General features: G+C 40.2%; 1 protein-coding gene across 27 annotated transcripts in view; it reads right to left on the bottom strand.

Moving 5' to 3' along the window:
- The window catches only part of clasp1a (cytoplasmic linker associated protein 1a), a 93,472-nt gene that overhangs the window by 14,693 nt on the left and 55,991 nt on the right, over nt 1–22,788 (bottom strand). For 4 of the 27 annotated variants that reach the window (XM_085385235.1, XM_085385236.1, XM_085385242.1 and 1 more), the window contains 15 exons: nt 21,868–22,038; nt 20,513–20,536; nt 16,651–16,761; nt 16,225–16,251; nt 14,301–14,465; nt 11,220–11,378; nt 8,481–8,543; nt 7,571–7,674; nt 5,796–5,819; nt 4,992–5,236; nt 4,307–4,370; nt 3,857–4,020; nt 2,483–2,561; nt 2,264–2,407; nt 1,384–1,482 (listed from right to left, as the gene is read on the bottom strand). In XM_085385235.1, coding sequence (XP_085241361.1) covers nt 1,384–1,482; nt 2,264–2,407; nt 2,483–2,561; nt 3,857–4,020; nt 4,307–4,370; nt 4,992–5,236; nt 5,796–5,819; nt 7,571–7,674; nt 8,481–8,543; nt 11,220–11,378; nt 14,301–14,465; nt 16,225–16,251; nt 16,651–16,761; nt 20,513–20,536; nt 21,868–22,038 — 1,643 coding nt within the window. The remainder of the gene's footprint in view (nt 1–1,383; nt 1,483–2,263; nt 2,408–2,482; nt 2,562–3,856; nt 4,021–4,306; nt 4,371–4,991; nt 5,237–5,795; nt 5,820–7,570; nt 7,675–8,480; nt 8,544–11,219; nt 11,379–14,300; nt 14,466–16,224; nt 16,252–16,650; nt 16,762–20,512; nt 20,537–21,867; nt 22,039–22,788) is intronic. The other 23 variants (XM_085385241.1, XM_085385257.1, XM_085385247.1 and 20 more) reach the window with 21 other exon arrangements.

Here is a 22,788-nt window from a genome sequence, read left to right as displayed (position 1 = left end):
AACCCGGGGCAGCAGTGAAGCTATGCCTGCACATTGTGCTTGAAGGTCGGCTAATATAGCATTGAAGGAACCAACTATCCCAACCAGTGTTGTGTGTTTCTTTGCAGTTGTTTAACTTAGTAAAAACACACAAAAAACAAACATTTAAATCACCCTGTTGGCCCTCTCTTCTGTCTTTCACTTTGTTGGGATTAACAGTTCATGAACAGCTTTTATTGCACTTAGTGCAATAAAAGTGATAACAAGGTATCATCAACTCAATTAATGTTATCTTTGCTTTAGCTGCTCTGCTCTGTGTGTGAATATATACAGTGAAACAGAGAGCACGGGAAGACAGGAGACTAACCTGAGCTTAAATGAGATGTAAGCAAAATAATTACATAATTAACTCAAATGTATTTCTTTGTCGACTGTTAATTTAAGCCTGAATTCTTTAACAGAAATGACTCTTTCAGGGTAATACAGTGTATTAATACTGGTGTGGAAAAACAAAAAGAGGCTGTTGGTTAGGATTGGTTTAGTTTTGATGTCTTAAAAACTGGGTTGCTTTTTAATTTTGGAAAATGAGCAAATGCAAATGAGCTCATTTCTACTTGAGGTCTAACTATTAAGCTGATTCATAAAAAAAGATTTTAGGCAGTTCTCTTCATTTGTGCAATGGCTGAACTAAAAGGATGAGTGATTTATGAGCTTTACTGGGGATATTTAGTGTATCACAGTAGCACAAAGCACTTACAAGGTACTGCTGTCAGACACAAAAATCAGATTTGACCATGTGCTTCACTTTACCATAATTCCTCAAATACTTAGGGCTAGATAGAAAATTAAAATGGTTATTAAATGAGAATTATTTTGTATTTTTACAGCTAAAATTACAACGTAAATCCAGCCGGCCTGTATGACACTTGGGTGATAAAGGGGTGACATCCAGCTCTTGGTGCCACTATTCCCGACACACATATCTAAAATCTTCATGTTAGCATGCAGATATGCAGGTGGACGGCAGGTTGTTAGGGTGAGTCAAACAGTGTTAGGCACAAACTATTAAAACAAAAAAAACGAGCATTCCTATTAATGTTGCACTGCAAAATTCAAATCCATCCAAATGCATTCAAAACCACAAGCTTTCCTGGAGAACTACGAATGTTAAACAAAAGTCTTTCCAGGTTGCACAACAAGCTCAGTTTATTTGGTGAGTGATCACTTTGCCAGGCACACACTGACTTTATTTGTTCAGCAGAACAGCTGGAGTGTAAATGGTGAGTGACAGGATGCCGCAGTTGGCTTTTTTCTTTTTCGCAGGTTTGGTGGCTGGTTAGGTACCGGGCAGGCGGGGCATTGCGTGCTTGTTGTGATGTAATTGGCTGCTGAAGAGGGCTCTACCTGCTTACACCTTTCTTCCTGGTTGCCCTCAGTTGACTGCAGTAAGGCTGCAGTGCTGGACCTGCCTGCTAGCTCCTCGCTCACCCAGTTATGAAGGGTCTGGGGCAACAGTGGCAAGGCAGAAGGGGCATTACAGAATGGCACAGGACCCCAACCATCATCACAGAAGCAATATTTGAGAAGATCTGTGCATGTGGATCAGTGTCCCCTGATAATAGATGCACCTATTGTATTCTTGTTGGTCTATTTACAGCATATCTAAAGATTTGGGCTGGGTGAGGATTTCATTTGGAAGAGCGGCAGTGGAAAAACAAACAGTGAGGAACACAGAGGGAGAACATATGACGCGCATCAGACAAGGGAAAGATAATGGGCCATTGACCCAAGGCCATCCACAGGGAGAGTGCCTATTATCAAAGTTTACAACTGCTGCTGGACAAACACAACAGGCCAAGGAACCCAAATGAAATAAAGGAGCAGAGGAATACAATATAACAGTTCTGTAGTCAGCAATTTTCTGTAAATTCCAACCCCACATTTTTGTTTTTGGACACTTCACAGACAGCTTTACATGATTCAAACACATCCTTCAATACGATCCTTCTGTATTTTATACTGTTTCTTGGTTCAAGCCGTTTTAGGTCCACCGTGCCTCTTTAAAGGTGCTTTCAGTACAATAAATAAATAAATAAATAAAACGTTCTAAAAATATCAATAGAATGTAAAGAAAGTGCAGAGATTAAGTAAGACATCTTTGTATTGTGTTGTAGAGATATCAACTGAAGATGAAATGGGGCCACACTGTACTCTTTGATAATACTAGAAGGAAATAATAACTAGAATACTAAGTGTGAGAGCCTTAGGACATATTTTGGCCTACCTTCCGCACATCTGAACTTTTTGGTTCAGTGGTCCAGGTGATGATGCGAGACACCGCGAGCCGAGTCTCGCTGGAGTTGACAAAGTCTGTGGGATCCATCTGCCGTGCCAGGGACTCGATGTACTTTAAAATGGCCACTTTCACCTGAAGAGACAAGAAACCTTTAGTCTTGCTGAAATTATATCTGCCGACCAAAAATCAACTTTACTTCTACTTTACCTTGAGGTTTGGAGTCTGAGTCTGATCCACAATAAACCTCATCAGAATGTTGAACTGCTGGTCAAATGGGAAGGACTCCCTAACACAGAGAACGAGAACAGAATTCAATTCTTTCCTTCATGTGGCTTTTAAGCGGGTCTAAGGAAAAGCTGAAATAGGTTTCGAGTTTCATTTTACGTGAAGCGTCCATGTTACTGCAGTAATGTTAGATCCCAAAACTGGAGACAAGTACAACTCTGTATGAAGTCACACTCACATCTGTTGAAGGGTTTCTTTTCAAAGGTGCAGATAGAAATACCGCAGCTTTATGACAACTACTGCATCTCAAAGAGTAGCAAGTACCTCCAACAAGCATCTGTGGTATTTTTTTATTTTTTAAGATCATGTAAATCACTCTGTTTCAGTTAGGCCTCAGTCAGTGTCAAAAAAGAAACAGCACACAGCTGCAAAATGTAGATGAAGGTCTGCAGAGCTCAGCGTAGCTCCTGCAGACTACCATCACTGCACCACTCAAGGACCGTTAGCCCAGAATGAGATAAATGGAAATTTTAGTATCACTCTGTAGAAGAAGTCCAGGTGACGGGGTGTAATGCTTGTTCTAAATATCAATATATTTGCAAATGATTGGACAGCAGTGTTTATATCAGTATAATTTGATGTGGCCTTTGCTTTAAATTTGCTCTCAAAATTGCCGTGCAGCAACGGGGGTCAAACTGCAAACAATAAATCAAAGTTTTAAATGTCCACATTTATATTAAAGCCACAGCTGTGCATGTAAAACCCAAAAGGTTTGTTCATTTGTGAAAAGAATACGCTAACAGAGAATGAAAGCAAGAACTTTTACCCTGCAAGCACGGCTTGCTCGACTACTTTTTTGTGACTTTTGCATTTCAAGATGTTAACTCAGACCTGAATTGATCCTTTAAAACACCAAAGTGAGTTTTTGTGGAAATAGCCTGGTGGAGAGAGGCTTCACTTCCTGTCTGATTGCAGGTAAAGCAGTGACAATGTTCCATTTGTGTCCACAGCAGCACATGGCTTTAGATTATGTGTGTACTTGGTGGGTGTGGTCTACTACCACCTGCTGCAGGTAACACACTGACTGTGGATCAGAAATATGAGGAAACAGTTTGCCCAGTAAAATAGTTTTCATTTTAAACACAGACTTTCTTCAAAACTGCAGCAGCTTCCGACTGAGAAACTAACGGTCTGTTTTTATGGATCCGTCTATCTCGTTGCTTTTATTGAAAAATAATGATCTGTATATAATGTGATTCCATCTGACTGAATTATATAACATTTGATCCTGCATGCCTACTCCTTATCGACCAGCAATGCAATAGGAAGCAGCCATGACTGGTGTGACTTTCAGACCTTGTGACATCCAGGGCTTTCTGGACTTTGGCCTGGACTGAGCCAAGCAGGTCTGCGCCCATCTTCTTCAGCAGCTGGGTGAGCAGGACAAAGAGCCAGTCCTGCAGGTCCTCCCTGTGTACTGTGACGAAGTCCACGAGAGTTTCAAGGAACATGCTGAAGACCTGCAAATATGCACACAGATCATACATTTAAAATGCAAAACATTTGTTAAGGAGGAAAAAAAAAACTTGCAGTTTTTTTAAAATCTCATATTTATTTGCAGAATATGAATTCAAAAACAAACTTACTCTCTGTTGTTAAGTCCACAGCAAGGCAGAACATGCAACAAGGGACGCCTCATTAGTACCAAAAAGTCACAGCATACACATGTAATGTACCATGCATTCATATTGATGTCAGTGTTCATCCAAATGGATTGATTTAGTTGGTAAAGTTCTGATTCATTACCTTGCTGTGAGGATCTGCAAACATCCGTGTGAAGATCTCACAAAGTCTCTTCAGCTCCACGCGACTGCAGCCAACCAACAGAACCAGACAACCAATCAGCCATCACCAATCAATCATCAATGACTCAGCTTTAAGCAAAAGGCCAAATATAAAATCCATCAGGTCATTGCCAGCGCATTTGGGGAAAGCAAATGATCATTGTGTACCTGTTTATCCTTGAGTTTAAATGCACCTGTGGTGATCTACCATGTGCTTCCATGGGTTCAGCTAACTACCTGTTTTCAGATTTCCTTACAGTCTATCTCACTCTGGCTAGCAGGTTGTACACAGTTATTGTTCTGGTTCGCCACCAATCGGATGGTTGATTTGTTTAGTAAGGGTTATAGAACAGACAGACATACAGACTGTTCCAACTGAGGAAGAAATTCACCTGTAACTTGAAGAAAAGCGCAGGGAAACCACAGATTTTTTTAATAACTCCTTTTTGTTGTGCATGTATCCAAACACATTGGGATTTGCATTACTCAAGATAACCAACAAATCCGAAATCACCTCTAAAAGTGATTTGTGTGCACCTTTGAACCACTCTGAAGAAAGACAATAATAACAATAACTAGTCCCCAAATACTAAAGCACATATTTCTTGCATATGTATTTTTATACCCCACAGACAGCACGCCCCCACCTCAGTATTCTTTGGCTCTTGAGGAGGTTCTGCAGGCCCAGCAGGCCCTCCTTCCTCTCAGACCAGTTGGAACTGGCACAGTGGTTCAGGACCTCAGCCACATCCTCCGTCTGGCGCAAGTAATGTGGGATTCCTCCATTTCGTGACCCGTACGAGCGCTCCGAGCATGCGCTAGATGCGTCACTGTTGGCATCGTCGTCAGAGTACATCCCCGGGGATTCGTACCTCCGTCTCAATGTCTTCCTCTGAGAAGGGAAGACGGACACTGAGGATTTGATACCGAAATACTGACCGGCTGTGAGGTAACAATCTTGATAAAAGCTTGCCTGTTGCATCTGGTAGCCATGCGGTTTTCTCAACACTTTAAGAAAATTAAAAGTCCAAATTTGTACGTAGATGATATGAAATTCTTCTAATACATTTTAAAGCATTTTCTTTCATTCTTCCTATAAAAAGCCAGTCAAGCAGTGCCACAAGTAAGCAAAGGCCTTGCAGTGGGGGACACGTCAAACAGAAGAGCATATTTAATCTTATCTCAAAAAATGAGCAATGTGCCAAAACAATGACGTTCAACACATTTATACCACAAAGACATGTCTCTGCTCTGGTACCACAGATGCTCACATCAGGGATGAGATGGACAAACATTCAAAGTGAAACAAAAAAATAAAGAAAAATAAAGAAATAAGAAGGCTTTGGGGTGGAGGAGCGATTATGATGAGGCAAGCTGCATTATTGTTTTCTTTACTTGGTTAGTGTATGATGGCATGGATACATGGACAGAAATGCAAAATGACCAACTACCTTATTCCTGGAGTCTCCTAAAAGCTGAAATGGTAATAAACAACCAAGAGGAAAAGAGGAGAAAGGGAACGTTTAAAGGAGGATCAAAGAAAGAGTGCAGTCCATTTTTCTGCATGCAACACACATGTGACGAGACGTGTTAGAAATATATCTGATCTTAGTAAACGTAAAACTTTTTCATGGAGCTCCGTATTCCTGAAAAAAGGTCAGAATGATTGTTAAGTTTGGTGACATCTACTGTTTTAGCAGTAAAGGAAGTCTTCACAGTGGCCTGAGCATCCATCCTTAACACTTACTAATTAAGATTGCACAAGTGACACGTAAGGCTTCATGGAGTACAAGTACCTGGATAATTATACAGCACCAAATCACAACAAGAGTCGCCTCAATGAGCTTTATATTGTAAGGTAGACCCTACAATAATACATACAGAGAAAAACCCAACAATCATATGACCCCATATGAGCAAGCACTTTGGCAACAGTGGGAAGAAAAAACTCCCAGGCTCAAGGAAGGACGGCCATTTGCCACAACCGGTTGGGGTGAGAGAAGGGTTTAATTTAATGTTTAACAAAGAACCATCAAAGATTTAATTTCACTTCAAATGTCTGTTGGAGGGGATGCAAACAGGTGCTTATATGAACATGTGTGCTAACTAACCAATCAACATGCAGCACTACCAGCTACATCAAAAATGGAGTCAATACAATACTGTACTTTTTAAAAACTAAAATACGGCCCTCCTTCCAAATTCACTCTTACTCATCGTGGACCATCTCATGAGAGCCCTCTTGGTAAATACAATTTATAGCCAATTAAATTTTATTTTATTTATTTAGTGCCAATTCACAACAACAATCATCTCAAGGTGTGTTATACTGTAAGGTAAACCGCGAACAATGTTGGAGAAAACAAAAATCCCCCAAAACAGACAATCTTCTGTAAGCAGCACTTGCTGATGGTGGGGAAGACGAACTCCCTTTTAACAGGAAGAAACCTCTAATACAAACAGGACAAGGGGAGCGGCCATCTGCCTGACTGATTGGGCATAAGGACAAAAGGGGAAAACATAGAGAGACCAGCAGTTTATGCTAGCTAGCTACCCCACAACAGTAGATTTATTTATTTATTCTTTTTTTCATCTGGTAATATTGAGACGACTCCTGCCACTGACTGGTGTTTATGTATGTCAAACCTTCATCCTCGCAGTAGAAAAATTAAACCTTACACGCGGTCAGAGGTTTGATAAGTGCCCACAAAATGGGAATGCTAAAGCAGTAATAAACAATTTTCCAATCTATCTCTTTGATTGGAAAAAAAATTGTGCACTAATTTAAGACTTAATACATGAAAATATGCAGTGTGGATTTGAATAAGGACATGCAACCATTAATGCAGGTAGATGACCAACTGCCCGGACCTCACTTGCTCATTTTAACATTTTATCTTATCAGACAGACTTTAAATCTAATAGTTTCTACATCCATTTTCTAACACTGGGGAACAATTAATTCTCTAGTTGTGTAGGTGACAAGGTCACAAGAATGGGACAGACATAAACACAAGCCAAAAAGATAAGATATCTCATACTTGATGATAAAAGTTTACACAATATATCTCCACACTGATAAACTTCTTAAAAGTGTTGCCAGTAGAGACAAGTCTTTTTGTTTGCTATGCAACATTCAGTCGTGTTAATTTAATATAAAATTTTTTTTAATGTTAATCACAAATTTTAAATTATGCGTCTTTTCTCTCAAAAACCATCAACTTACCAGAGCATCAGCGACTGCTGCCTCCACCTCTGTGCCGGTGTTTAGGACCCTCATGGCATTAACGGACGCAGAAATTCTTGCTTGATGCACCAAACCGTACCGGTCTGCAAACAGAAACGGGAACAGAGGACAGTAAAGTGAAGGTGAATAAAAGCACAAATGCACAGTTACTTACCTGCTTCTCTTACTTACTGGTCTCTTCAATCAAAAAGAAAAATGCTGTGAATTAACAGCTGAAAATATATTTAAGGCTCCAACCACCAAAAGCAAAAAGAAAAGCAACATCTTATAGAAGAAAAACCCAAACAGCAGGTGACCAGGCCCTCGGCCACTAAGCACAGACATGCATCACAGCGGCTGTATACTTATCCCTTGGAAGAAGAAGGATTTAAGAAACCAGCAATTCACCAAATAGGAAAAAACAAACGTGTATGTTAAAAAAACAACAACAACAACAACAAAAACCATGGAAAAACAAACAAAAAATATATTTAAAAGAAAGATATTTAATGCCATGAAACAAATTTCACATTAGCACAAAAAAATGTAACCGCAGCTATAAACACACTAGAGGCCACTGAATTAAACAAAATAAATAAATAAATCACAGCTAACCAGAAAAAATATAAGAAAAATAAGGCACCGGGAATGCAAAAGAGTGAACACTGTATCAAGAACATAAAATAAAATAAATAAAATAAAATTTTCCCTTTACATGCTTAATTACAAAAGTACTGAATAAAATACTGAGCAGGGAACATAAAACCAACTATAAATGTTGCCTGTAGTCACGTCACTGTACACATCCACAGAAGCATGCTGGCCGGCATGATTTGTGTGTAATATTTTAAAAAATGGGAGGAAACTGAAAGCGGCTTGGCTAGTTGGGGAATCTGATCATGCAGGTCACCTGACTGGCCGTGGGGGTCGGCTGTGGAGAGAGCGCTGGTTGAACGGGAGTGACGTCGGGAGGCTGCGAGGGAAACGAAAGGTGGGCAACATCCGGACCAAAGGGTTAGTGGTGCAAACACACAGACAGAAGCCATTTTTACTCTGCTGGGCTGAGCTTCATGCAACACTGGTTTCAGCACCTCCTCCTGGGCTCAATGGGCTCCCAGGCAGTCCTGAAAACGACAGTTCCTCTCAAGTCCACTTGAAGCCAAAAGTGAATTAATTGCTATCATATTAAAATGTCCAACTTTAAAAAAAGAAAAAACAAAACAAAACAATGTTACAATTATTACATGGAGACCAAACCAGTTCTTTGTTTATCTGTAAACATGTTGATTTCTGCTGTAAAGTTGGACATTTTAATGTTGGTGTCTAAGTCTATATGGGAGTCTATGTGGACACGTGCGCTGCTGGAGCCTCTAGTGGACATTAGATGAACTGCTTTTTGTTTGATTGACTGATTTTTCACCCTGAGGCTGCATCTTGGCAGAGCTTAATGGATTGGGAGCAGTGTCAAAAATATTTGGCTAGTAAACAACGCTACTCTTGTTCTTACAATAGTGATTTTGTCCTTTCTGAGTTTAATGTGATAAAAATGTCCAAAATGAACGACACATTTTATTCAGTAATACCTGAAACTAGTGACTGAGACTGAAACTCATCAGGGAAGTGTTTATTTTCTCATAGACAACAATATGCAATCAGACTTGCAGGTTTAAGCCACTCTGGCAACATAACCTTTCTAGCCAAACTGAAACATAAATCTGCCTTTTTGCATTATCCAACCATTCTGCATATTACACTTTTAAGTGTTATGATTTGACATAAAACTGAAGAAAACCTGCTTTAGCTCCATTTCTTGCTCTTAACCTGTGCAAACACAGATCGTTCAGATCAGTTCAGCAGAGTAAAAACAGGTCACGTGTACAGGATAACAGGAGGTGTTGCCCGTCATAATAACAAAGAATTTTTTAACATTAAACGTCGGTGAAAACATGTAGCCTTTTTCCCAGCACACATTTTGATTTTTCAAATTAAGAAAAACACTTATGTTTCTAATACTTGAAAAAAATGGAATCAACCGATATTCATTCACTTATTTTTTTCTACCGTGATAAATCAAAATATTAGCTGTGAAAAGGCACCAAAATGAATAACTGAACTGTGTCTGCTGGCAGAGCAACATAAAGCAAAAAATTCTTTAACAGAGAACAGAAAAAGATGCTGTTACTCTCACAGTTTAGAGTTTTTGGGTTTGGGTCCAAAGAAATTTAGAGAGATTTTCCTGGCAGAGAATGGTGTGATGACAGTAAGCGGGACCAGTCTGCATACGGTAGAGGCAAAGGCATTTCTCACCATTTAATTGGCAAACATGTCTATGATGTTTGAATAAATCCAAATCCAGTTTACTGGAACTAGTGAGATTGGGTATCAAGTCCATAGAGGCCTCTACATTTGACCACTACCTGCTCCACAAAACACTGGACCCCTCCTCCTGCAGGTGGTGGACCCACAGGAGAGCCAATCCATGCATCTCCCTTTGTGTTTATCAAGAAAACACTCTGAATCTGAGGTGAGTGGTTTGCCCACTTATGCAAGTGTTCAAACATCTCCAGGTCTTTTTCACATGTTAGGGAAGACAGATTGACAGCTGGATTGATGAAACATCTGAGAGGATGTGGATGCTGTGTCCGGCTGTTGTGTTGAAGAGACAGCTGAGCATGAAGGTGAAGCTGGTCAAGCTATGTTCATACCCTAATCTGTGACCGTGAATTAGGGGTAATAACTCAGTGAATAAGATCATGCATACAAGTGTTGAGAATGAGCTTCATATGGTGGCTGAGCCCTCTGTGCACCATTTTACCACCATCTGGTGAATGCCTCTTTACAACAAACTTGACGTCACGCCTCTTGATTTCTGTAATCCTACGCATTGTGCCACTGCAGCTGGGTTGAAGACACGAGTCTACGAACATGTTAGTGTTCATGACTGTTTTAATGATGTATCACTACAGAAGTTCAGAGATTAAGTTTGAAAAAATGAAGTTTGTGGAAAAAACTGATTGTTCAGGAGAATAATGCAGCAGCGACCTGTGCCGTAACAGCAAGGATACATGTGGCTGTGTGGTTACGTCACTGGTTGTGTGCAATGTGACCAATGTAGTGGGTGTACTGGTGGCCTTAAGAATAGGATGACAAGGTCAGTCATTCTGGAGAAGATCAGAGTAGATCTGCTGCTCCTGCAAAGAAGACCCAGGATGTGCTAGAGAGATATGTCTTTAGTTTGGATTAGGAAAATCTTGCTGTCCTTATCCAGGAAGAACTGGAGGAGGGTCTAGACAACGATTGGTTACTGCTTCTCCGAGAAGTAATTTTTACTACTTTGTTTATGCTTAGATTTCAAAAATTCTGCAGAGAGATTAAAAAGCCCTTCATCTGCACATGATTTCACTTACAACTATTTCAATTACAGGAATCCCTCTTAAAAAAAGCCCAGCACAGAAACACTGAGGTAAATCTCTTATATAGGAAAACAATTAAATTAAGAAGGCATGCAGAGATTTCAGATGCTACAGAGAACACAGAGACCAGACAGAAGACTGGAGCAGGAAGCTCGTTTAAGCATCAGGTACATTTTGTTCAGTTGGTAAGCTCACTAGGAGAGAGTCCAGACAGCCGTGAGCTCGGAGATACTCACCCAGAGGAGTGAAGCCCCGAGCGGGGCTGGTGTCACGGCTGCTCTCACGACTGGTGTCGCGACTGCAACCTTGACTCATGCTGGGACGGGGAATGCGGCTCCGGGCTAGCGTGCGGTAGGGGAGAGCAGCAGGAAGAAGAGGTTTACCACACAGGCTGGCTGTTAGGACAACAAGTTAGGTGGGAGTGTCAGTGTGCATCCATAGGAGAAAAGGTGGGAATGAGGCTCGGAGAGAGGAAGACAGAGAGAGAAGAATACTGGAAGCATGAAGCCTCGGATGAGGGTCCTGGAGTATGTAATAGCCAACAATATAAACTGTTTTAAGTGGTTGAACAATAAGTGAGTAACTCTGGTTTTCCATGAAGAGATTACAACAATGTGTATGGTCATTGGAGACAGGAGATTTCTGCGCAGCCCATGTTTATGAGTTTTGGCAGAACAGTGTAAAGGATAGCACAGAAAATCAACTGATTCATAAACCAATCAATAGAGTCAAACTCCTGACCTCTGTCATTGAGTCGGCTAATACAGAGAGACTACGAGAGATTAAAAAAAAAAAAAGCAGATACAGAAGGAAAATGGTGAGAGTAAAGAAAATGACAAACAGCAGTAGGGGTGAGTGAGAGTCAGTCATACAGCACATGGCCAGGAAAGATTAGATCCAAACACGAGCTCAGGCTTCAAACTGTTAACTTGTGAGAAACAGATCAAAACAGCAGGATTTGTAAAGAAGAAAAAATACAAATGAGCAAGTGAAGAAAATAAAGACCTCTTTCCCATCTCAAATCAAATCTATAAACAAACACAAAGAAACACTTGACAAGAAACCAAATTTATCAGAAAAACCAAACAGTTTTTGACTTATAGTCTTTCATCAGGTAACAAGCAACCGATCGAGGGTTGAAGAGCTTCATGAAAAAAAGACCAATAAGAGTTTGGACCTGTAAGTCTGAAAAGTCATGACTGTGCCTGGCCCTACAGCAGGGCAGCCAGAGAGGAGAGGTGTGGTGCACAGGAATTCTTAAGGTACTGGACCACAAAATCAATAAAAATAAAACAGCAAGATCATTAAAGATCATCTTCTTGGGAACGTCCACAATACTAACAGCATCTCTGCTATCTTTAGATTTCTGTTCTGAACACTTGCACTGCTCAGTCAAGAACTGACGTTTTAAAGTGACCTAAACTTCACAGAGAACATGTTTCTGGTGATGAGCGCTGTGTCTGCGGGTAGGACTGATCAGATTTTAGATTTTTATTCTGGATTTTCATCCACAGTCTCCAGACCAAAAGACAGCAGGTGAAATGTGAGACCAGGAGCATGCTTGCATCCCCAAATATTCTTTGGGTTGAATTTGTCTCCCAAGGTCAGACTGTAAACTTTAACTAACGTCTGAGAAGGAATATTCAGAGGAAACCATCGGACCTGGATTAAAAACAGAACTTGTACAGAGTTATCTAAAAAAAACACCCCCCCAAAAAAAGTGCAGAAGTCCAGAAGTGCACGTGGCTGCCAACATAACTGAGAAACAGATTTCTTTGGGTTTGTTTTGTAGTGGTGCTCTCAGTTTTGGTTTCCATCTTTCTTTTACAGAGGAGGTCGTTTGTTAACACCACCAAGTAATCTGCACACAGGCTGCAGCATCTTTTGTAATTTTTCTCAAAAGTTTAACAAATACAAGTTCAAACCAAACAATTTCAATAAAAAACAAAAAAAAAAATTTTTGGCCCTGTTGTGAGATATCGTAGGTCAGAATATACCTGTGAGGAGTAAATATTTAAGGGCGGGAATCATATCGCAATTTACTGTATTACTGATTTATGATCTGCGTAATAAACTCGCTCATGGAAATGTACAGCACACAAAACAAACAGGACTTAATGTTTTTATCAGAAAGATAGGAAAGTCCAGTTTCAGCTATCTGTACATGTGTTCCTGTGACACATGGTGATCAGCACACCTGAGGGGTCAATGCCGTGCAGCCAGTCAAAGGAACACTGTGTGAGATCTGGGCCAGCTTCTTGTTTTTCTTCTGCACAGTTATGTCATATTAATAGTGACACTAAATAAGCAATTCATTCCCTGCACAATTACAATTCCTATTTATGCATCAAATATCAGAAAACTGCAGAAACAAGTCAGGACTAAAGTGTGTTTAATGGAATAAATACAGACTGCTGCTGGCTTCAGGAGCCATTTCAAAAATCATCACTTGTAAGAATTCAATTAATAAGAATCTTTATATTCAGGGTTTTATAAACAAGCCGCGCATCATTAACACGTTTTTCAGGCATTAGTTCCAGTTTCAACGTGCCTGTGACTGAACATCTACCCTTAAATCTCTCCTTAAGACTTTTTTTAAACATATTTTTCACATGTTTTTATTTCTCCTCTACCACTTTCTTCCTCACTTATATTTTTTATTTATTTTATTCATACTTACAGGTCATATTATTCTGATTGTTCTATGTTTTGATGGAAGCTTTATGCCTCATTTTAAATAGCTGTTTATCCTTATTGTATCGTTATTACTGATGGTGAGCTCTTTTATTGAATTCTATATAGAACTCTGCCTCGGCATTTTAAAAATGCTAACTAAATGAATAGTATAACAGTAATTAATTATTATTATTTACTGAAACGTGGATTCCCTCAGTTTGCAATGCCTGGTGGAGACGTGCATCAGTATGTCTCAGTGCACAGACTCCCCGTTGTTTATGTCCACTGTCACTTTTTCATACAGCATTCTCTCTAATGTGTAGATTCTCTTATTTGTTTATTCTACTTTTATCATAACTGGGGTGTAATTTACATTTTTACTGTTATTTATGCAGGTTTGTTAATTTTTGCTGTGCTTTTTATTGCATTGCTATCACATTTGACTTTTAATTGTTCTAAATGCCATCATAATTGATGTTTTATATTCCATATTTTTGTACACTTTTACTGTTTGCCTTAACTAGAAGGCACTTTCTGTTAACTTTTCCTGTTTCTGAAGGTGCTTTAAGTTTAATTCTATGTTATTGTCGTATACAGATAGTAAATGCAGTGAGTGTGCCGCTCCAGAGTCAGGTCCTTACCAAGGCCTAATCGGCTGGGGCTGGTTTCCCGGCTGCAGCCCTGGCTGCGAGGGATCCTGCTGCGCTTGTCTGCCGGAGTGGTGGAGGCTGATGCCGTGGCTCGAGGGATCCGTCCGTAGCTGCTGTGACTGAGTAGCTTACCCGGAGAGCTGGAGCGACTACCGGCTGTTAGGACAAAAAAATAAAAAATTAAAAAGGACAAACAGGAAAAAAGTGGCTGAGATAGTCCTGTAAGGACACTGCAGCCCATAAATCTGACAGATTATGATGTGTTCTTCTATTTTAGGCACAAACCCATCCCATCTTTAAAGGTGAATCACAGTGACAACACAGAGCTTCAAAGACAGGTAAATTACAGTCGTAAACCATCAAGTGACCGAGCTGTGGTAGCCACTAAAACGGCCAAGTGGGACCATCAGATTTTAGACTTTCTTTCTTTGCTTTTATTTTATTCTTGTAATGGATCTGTCTGTCTGTCCCACCCATTCACTGTTTTGTTTGTTACATGACAGGCCATCTAAAACAGGGACGCTAAACTCCACGGTTATGTGGCCCACCAGTTTTACATGGTGGCATCAACATTGAAAATCTGTGGGCCAGACTAGTGAAACTCTCCTCTCTGAGATATCTTAATATATGCTTTTTGTGACATTTTTGTTTGGTGGTGCGATGTGACTTTTCTAATGTAAAATATATGCTGTGGCTCCAAAACGTGGGGAAACACTGCTGTAGATAATGCTGAGTAAATGTGCACAATTACAGAAATATCAGGCTGTTAGTTTGTTACTACCACATGTCTGGTTTTTTTTGTTTTTTAGATGTGAAAGATTTCACAGATTTTCTAGAGAAACACTAAAAATATCTGAAAATGAAAAGCCTAACTATAAAATAATTACCAACAAATTAATGAATTTAAAAAAAATTCACACAGCTTTCCTCACAGAAACCATGTAGGAAGGAAACATGTGGCACACAGAAACATGTAACTTGGTCACTTGAAGGTTAAACAATCAAAAACAAAATCTACAGCTTGGACATGTGGGGTGAAGGAAGGAGGACACTTGTTCAAAGTAAATGGGAACAGACAATGCCTTCCACAGTGGAAAAATAACCCCAACAAAACCTCACAAAATTACTAATAGCTGGAAAGTGTGAGAAACATGCAGATACTGTAGGGTGACACAACGAGACTACGTGCAAAGCTTTAGAGTGGACTTCATTTATAGAACTGCGTTGAATCACTGCTGTCGTTGGCGATGTCACCGTTTGCATTCGTATTTGAAATGTCATAGTTTGAATAAACTGCAGCAGTTTAATGTCTGCGACATAGAGGAGATGACACAAGTATGGTCGTTTTCTGATCATTCACTGGAGAAAAGTGCATTGTGGGTAATGCTTATTTACCAAAATTTACCAATTTAACCTATCAAATTTACTGTCTTGCAGCTGTTTCTTAGATTTATAATGTATCACTTATTAATGCAATTTGCACTACTCTCTTGCACCAGATGAGTCTTACTTTTCTTCACCTAACTTCAATTTAAATTTGTTTTGTTTTTTTAAATCACTGTTGTATATATACCATTTTTGCATTGTCTCTTAAAGTATAAGGCCTTTAATATGCAATTAACTATGTTGTTTATTAATGTTGTATAGACTGTACTATTTTATTCGTTATCTGGCTAATGCTGTAACACAATCATTTTCCTTGTGGGATCAATAAAGTTTCTATCTATCCAACCAACCATCCATCCAGTCGCTAAAATTAAATTGGTGCAGTTTTAGACTATGATGGGCAAAGACGGTGGTTGACTGATGTTACTGACTAAACAGTGAGGATACAATGAAGATTTAACGCAATGCTATAAGTCAGGTATGAAAGGTGAGGCATCTGTCTTGTGATTGGTTGAAGCTGAGGCCTTACCACTGATGGGATTGGCTGATCTTGATCCTGGGTGATGGAAGCGATAGGCAGGACAGGGTGGAGATCGAGATCAGTCAGAATGAGACAGAAGGGGTTATGTTCATTGATTTGTTCCCAGCATGCACTCTGGGTGGCTGTGGACATGTTAGCTGTGAGCTCACAGATCTAAGCAACGTACAAAGATAACACAACACACACAAAAGCAACAAAGCGTGCATGTATGGAGGCACACATAAACAAAAACACAAGACTGCACAGAAGAAACACATGTCGAGGGGATGTTAAAGCAGCACACAACAATGAACGTTCAGCGCAGGCTTTGCAGCTTTGTAAAGCCGGATGTGCAAAAGCTGGTTAAACAGCTTCATGCTCACATTTCACTCTAACATCGCTATTTAAGCACGTGCATGAGGTGTCTATACATACGCTGGGACTGTGAGACCACTTTGGCCCGACTTCGCCCCCTGCTGTCCACCACTGAAGAAGAGCTGGCTCCGCCAACGCTGCCCGAGCTCTGTCTCCTTGTGCGAACGCGACCTGGATGAAAAGAAAAAGGGAGAAAGAGCAAGAGGGGGCGTAGAAGGTTTAATAGATGGGAGTGACTGCGGTTCAACCCAGCCCTGGACAGAGACGCTGGAGAAGAAGAAGTCTGAGGAAACAGAATGAAGCAGACCTGGATGAGGAGACAGAGCTGCTCTGAAAACATGAAGGGGAAACAGACACACCTGGCTTTGTTAGTGTTCACAAATAGTTCTCAGTGTTTCTTGTGACCCGCCAGACAGGAAAGGCATTCCTGAATCTGTAACTCGTGCTATTCAGAAAAGGACTTTTTAAAGACCATACATTGAGATAATTCCAATGTTTCATTAAAAATTAACTTAAAAAGTAATTTTTTTTAAGGTAAACTCTGTGTTCATATGTAAAGAAGGGAAATAAGAAAGATCTCTAAGTTCCCTCGCCCACCCAATCAGTAGATAGTCATCGTCCATGAGCCTCATTCTGCTGAATGTCTACCTGCTGTCTTAGTGTTGCCCCATGGTTCTCATAGGAAATCAATGGATTATTGGGTTTATTTCTATAATATTGTAGGGTATCTATGTTGCTTTGATTTTTGCTCTGAAAAAGGGTGTCTTGGGTTTGGAAATGACGTGTTCAGCAGTTTAGTGCATGGCTGCATGTCACTGGAGTGTATTGTGGTGATCGTCAAAGGTTATTTGCTTTGCCTGTTTAGTAATTCCTTGCATTACTTTTCAGTTCTAGAGTTTGGATTCAAAACAATTCTGTGTAATTACAATAAGCTTCCTTCATTCATGGTAAGAAGTGCTGTCACTGTCATCTGTCCATGCAGGCCAACCCAGCTACAAAGCAGCTTTGACAGAGTATGGTAATCAATAACTGGTGTTTTAATTTAATGTGCGTGTTGTATTTTCTCAAGTTTCTAGAGTCCATTGAACATGGATTCTCTTCTATGGTTGTTTATGGTCTCGGTCTTTGATTTCAAGTCTTAATGAATCAAACCTGATGTTCATTTTGGAAATTATTGTCCCATTAGAGTCAAAAAGGACCTTAAAGTATGAGATGTTTTAAGGCAGGACTACCTTGTGATTGACATGTTCCTCTTGTCCCAGCATGGAGTGTCTCAGTCAGATCCACCCCTTGACCAAAACACTAAGCTAGGCTCAAGGCTGAAAATCCCTACCTGACATGAAGTCTCGGATTAACTTATGCAAGCAAAGCTAACCACTTCGTTTTTACCCTAACAGAAACCACAAGAAATAACTTCAGACTTTTTGACCGAGACTTAAAGATAAACAAACACTGAACATCTTTCAGAGCTGCTCTGTGGCTGAAGAAGATTGTATAACTGTAAAGAGTACTCTGACATTTTAAACATGTACACCTTGTTACATCACATATTCTACACAATAATTAAAATGCATTCTGCACTTTTAGACAACATCATAAACCTTCATAATTCCAACCAAGAAGAACTGATAAACTGGAGGCAAAAAGGTTACAATCAGTTCGGCTTTAATTATCATAACCTTCTCAGGTCTAAGTCCTCAGCAATGATAAGTAACCCTAACTGCCACCTTTGGATTTTCCCACATGCTCTCTACGGTCTTGGGAATTGGGGACAAAACAAACATTCAAACTTATATGCAACAAAAATTATTTGCATTGCTGAAAGCTAAAAGGGTAACTGAAAATCCATCCTGCAGGGCATTTGTGGAAGAAAAGCTAAAATATCTTTCTATCCTAACGTTTTATTTTCTGCAGATCTTTTTGCTTTTGATACAAATGTATTTCTGCGATAAAGGTTTTCATCCTCTCACCTCTACAGCCCTGTTATAAAGTGCGAGGTGCAATAAAAGTGAAGACAGCGGCAACCGCCCAGTCTGCAGGTTCACTGAACGATTGTACGATAAGTTATGGGCAAAAGCCAACTCAGCAAGAACATCTAAAGTGTGCTCTTATGCAACACGTCAAGAATAGCACTTGAAAACTGGCGACAATGATAACAGGGATTATACAACATGCTAAAAATAAATCCCCTTGAGGCGTATAGGAAGTGATTAGACTGTGTGCGTTATCTCTTCATATATTCATCGAGACTTACAGCAGATCATAAAAAACCTTATCTGATCGGCCATTCAAACTCATCTACACTAATGACACCACTCAGGTTTTCTGTGGAAAATCACAGAGTGGATTGGATTTTTCTGACTGTTCCTTCCTCTCACAGTTTGCATTTCTTGATCCATGGAAGAAGGCTGAGCTTCTTTATTACACAGTTTCAGGCATTGTACTAGACCGCTGCTGGTACAGTGAGCATCAGTGCACGTCCACCTGCGGCTGCAGGCTCAGTAACAGAACTTCACTCGCTCTCCTACCTGCAGAGCGAGGGCTGCAGAGGCTGACTGCAGCTCTCATTACGTCTCACACTTGGCACGACATTACAGAGCAGCCGTTGTTTACAGCCACGTTTTGGTTTTTATCATTACAGCTCTGACACAATTTAAATGGGTGTAACACTGACTGACTAGCTGAAGCTACTGCCTGTTGATAATGCGTTTCCTTAACTCGAAAACTAGGTCCGCTAGTATTAGAATTAAACTGCAGTTCCCTTTAATGACACCTTTTTAAAAAACTTGCCTGCTTAAACTGTATTAAGGCTTAATGTTTGCATTATTAGGGGTGTGCCTGATTTTTTTAAATGGAAGTGTCTGACTAAAACAAGACATATGAAAATTCTAGGACTTTATCTGGATATTATTGAGCACCAGTTTGTGTCTGTGTTACACTTGTATACAGTCTGCAGATGCGTCTTGATAAAGTTACCTGAAAAGTTCAAGCGTGATCAGATGTGTGCCTTGTGTCTTATTCCCATTACTGTGGACGTTTGTCCTTGGTCTGTCTTTCAGTTTACTGCCTGAAGGTTGCTTTTACTTCCCTCCTTTTCCTTCCATCCTTTCATTCGATGTGTTTTTTTCCTGTGATCTATTTTTTGAAGTCATCAGAATCTAAGTTAGTTTTTAGTTTGTGTCTTTTTTCATTAGCGTTAAACAACACGAGGACACTTCAAAGAGACCCCAAACCTATGAGTGGCACTGGAGGTAGCAACACCGTGACAGGAAATCAAACTGTGGACCCATTTAGTGCATGCCACCCTGCAGCACACCATGAGAACCTTTTCTGTAGAGTATGATACAGTAACAGTGGATTCAACTGCTGTTCAAATTAGACAGCTGATGGATACATTTGGGTCATTCCATAAAAAAAGAAAATCAACCACATCAGAAAAGACCTGAAGCCTCAAAATCAACAGATTTTTTTTTTGTACATTAACTTCAGTATATTGAGTGAAGCCTTCATACTATGACTATTTTCTCAGTTACTGACCCTCAAAGTGCATTTTTGATTCCTCATAACTTCACAAATATAAGATTTTCCACATGAGTAAGCTCCAACTTTACTTATGTACTCTGATGGTCTGTAACGCTGAGAATATTCAAAGTATGGAGGTAAAATTTAGCGTGGTGAAGTTATTGTAGAAAAATGTGAGGGAGTCAGGTGGTAGCCGCTGATTGATTTTTCATGCAGTGACCCGTTTGTTAGGGTTACAGTCAGAAGGAGGAAATCCATGCAGACAGTCCATGCAGAGGTCCACAAAACTAGAAAGACTACTTAGAAGGGATAAAGAGAGGAAAAGAGAGCACAGATGAAGAGGAAATGTAAACATTGTGACATCTGACAAAAGAGAAACACTCATACACACAGTTCTTACCATCACTTTTACCAGGAGTGCCATCTATGGGGCATTTAAGAAAGGCGGTGCAGCAAAGAGTGGGAGGAGAGGCACAGAGGAAGTCATTAGTAGCAATTGAAGCAGCAACAGGCATGAGTGGGTGAGCAAGGGGCCTCATCGTAATTAGTTAGGGTCATTATGGAGCCATAGGGACTCATTGGAGGAGAACAAAGCAGGGAGAGAAGTTTGTGCATGGGGAAAAGATTACACAAAATATCTCATCTATTGGGAGGGAGTGGCTTAAACTTCTCGCATTAGCTTAAACAGGCGGCCATCACAGCAGGGGGCCACTCAGCCTCAACCAATCAATTTGTGTAAAGTGTCAGTGGAGGACTTAAACAGTTCCTGTTGACAGAACAGTCTAATGGCAACATCAGCAGTTATTAATATTCCCAGGCAGCTCCATAAAAGCCACTGACTACAGGAGAAATGCTTCAATAGCTCAAGATGACAGGAGACTAATCTGTTTATTTGGGACTTTTGCTAAACTGCTGCTTTAGTAGTTCTTACTGTAACATGGAAGAGGCTCAGTTTGTCCCTCAGCTACTTGAGCTGCTCTTCTAAACATCATGGCGCCCAGGAAATGCGACTAGTGTCATATTCACCCAACGGCGGGTGGAAATTATGGGGTCAGAGGGGTCACCTTCTTCTAGGGAAAACAGTGTTCTCCTCATTTAACCCTTCTAACTGTAAAATAGAGATGAACTGATTGATCACCCTCAGAAAAACCTATAGCCTTGCTGCTCATCTGTCCAGAAATCTAAGTACCGGTCAGGGGAATGGCATTAACTGTAGCTTTAAATTTAAAAATGACTGTAGTTCAGGATTTTTTATAAAATATCTAGTGGTTTTTCAATGTGTAATTATAGAGTCAGAGTGAGTGATACGAGGCAGATCATTTTTATTAGTACAAGAAATCTATGTTCAAAGACAGAGGCTTCTGAAATGTGGTGAAGCTCTGTAACACATGACAAAAATAATCATATGATGAAACTGAACTCCTGTAATGAAAAACCAGACCTAATTGTAATCAATGCATCTCGATTGTACGATATTGAATAAAATAATGAAAGGCACTGTGTACTGATAAGACTCCTTCACTCTGCAAACTTAAACGAAGGATCTGCAAGACTTCCTCTGTTTACTCTGTGTTGTTTGTTCACTGGGTGAATCCTATGGTTTGTTACTGGGGAGCTATCTGTCCTCGTGCACGTTTACGGAGAGCGAAATGTTTCATTTTGAGAAATAAGAGTGTGAGCAACATGTGCTGAATACCAGAAAGTGGTCTTCCTTTTTGGTTTGAGCGGGTTAGAAGGAGGAGAGTGATCAGTTACCTAAAGAGGCGTAGGACCCTGGTGGAAGAGCAGCTGCAGAGCTGAACGGCGAGGAGGCGGGAACAGTGGACAGACGAGACTTGGCGCTGGAGGCGGCGTTTACGTCGATGTCACTGCGGGAGCGTTGGAGGGATCCTGGAGTGGACGGCACCCTGGATCCCACAAGCTTACCTGTGGCAACACAGAGATGTTACTGTATCATGGCTACCTTATGATGCTTTTACATTTTCCAGTTTCAGGATCCATTTTCTACACTCAGATGGAAGCATGGCTGAACTTCGAAAGCACTTAAACTGAGTTTAAAAGCCAGATTCTGACATCTTTGTTGAATTCTTGTACTCCTTTTAAATCCGTTTTAATTCTTGTGCAAAAAGCTCTGTACTAGCTGTTGTAAAACACTCTGCAACCAACTGTGAACTAAATGTTCTTCTTGCTTTCTTTAGGTTTAATTTCCACTCCATGCCAACTGCCAGATTCTGCACGCATATGTTTTTACAGCACTACATGCATGTTGCACCTAAATAACTTTAATTTTAATTTAAGCTGGTTATGTAGTAGAGGAGGACAGAACAGACAGTTACTAATCAGTACAGAAACATAAAAAACCAGACTATAAGTCGACTTTCAAGGCAGAACAATGTAAATGTAATGTTGGTTGGGGTGGGCATCTACAATAAACCCTTCTGCTGAAATACTGCCACCTTGTGGTGACAGTTTTCAACTGTTTATTTTACTGCTGCAACGTGACTTCCACCATAAATTGAGGTGAATTTAACACACTTAACACAGCTCCGTAATTTAGATGTTTTTCTCTCAACTTGTGCAATCTTTCAGTCTGAGGCATCTTGTATTGATCCTCTAACACCCCATCATCTCTCCACCATCAAGCTCCCCGATTTTAAATCTCAGGAGTTCTTAATC

The sequence above is a fragment of the Rhamphochromis longiceps genome, linkage group LG16, assembly GCF_057381845.1.
Source record: "Rhamphochromis longiceps isolate RC_006_pf linkage group LG16, R_longiceps_female_GT1.1, whole genome shotgun sequence".
NCBI lineage: Eukaryota > Metazoa > Chordata > Actinopteri > Cichliformes > Cichlidae > Rhamphochromis > Rhamphochromis longiceps.
Note: the sequence above shows the minus strand (reverse complement) of the source record. Positions and strands in the feature narration are given on the sequence as shown.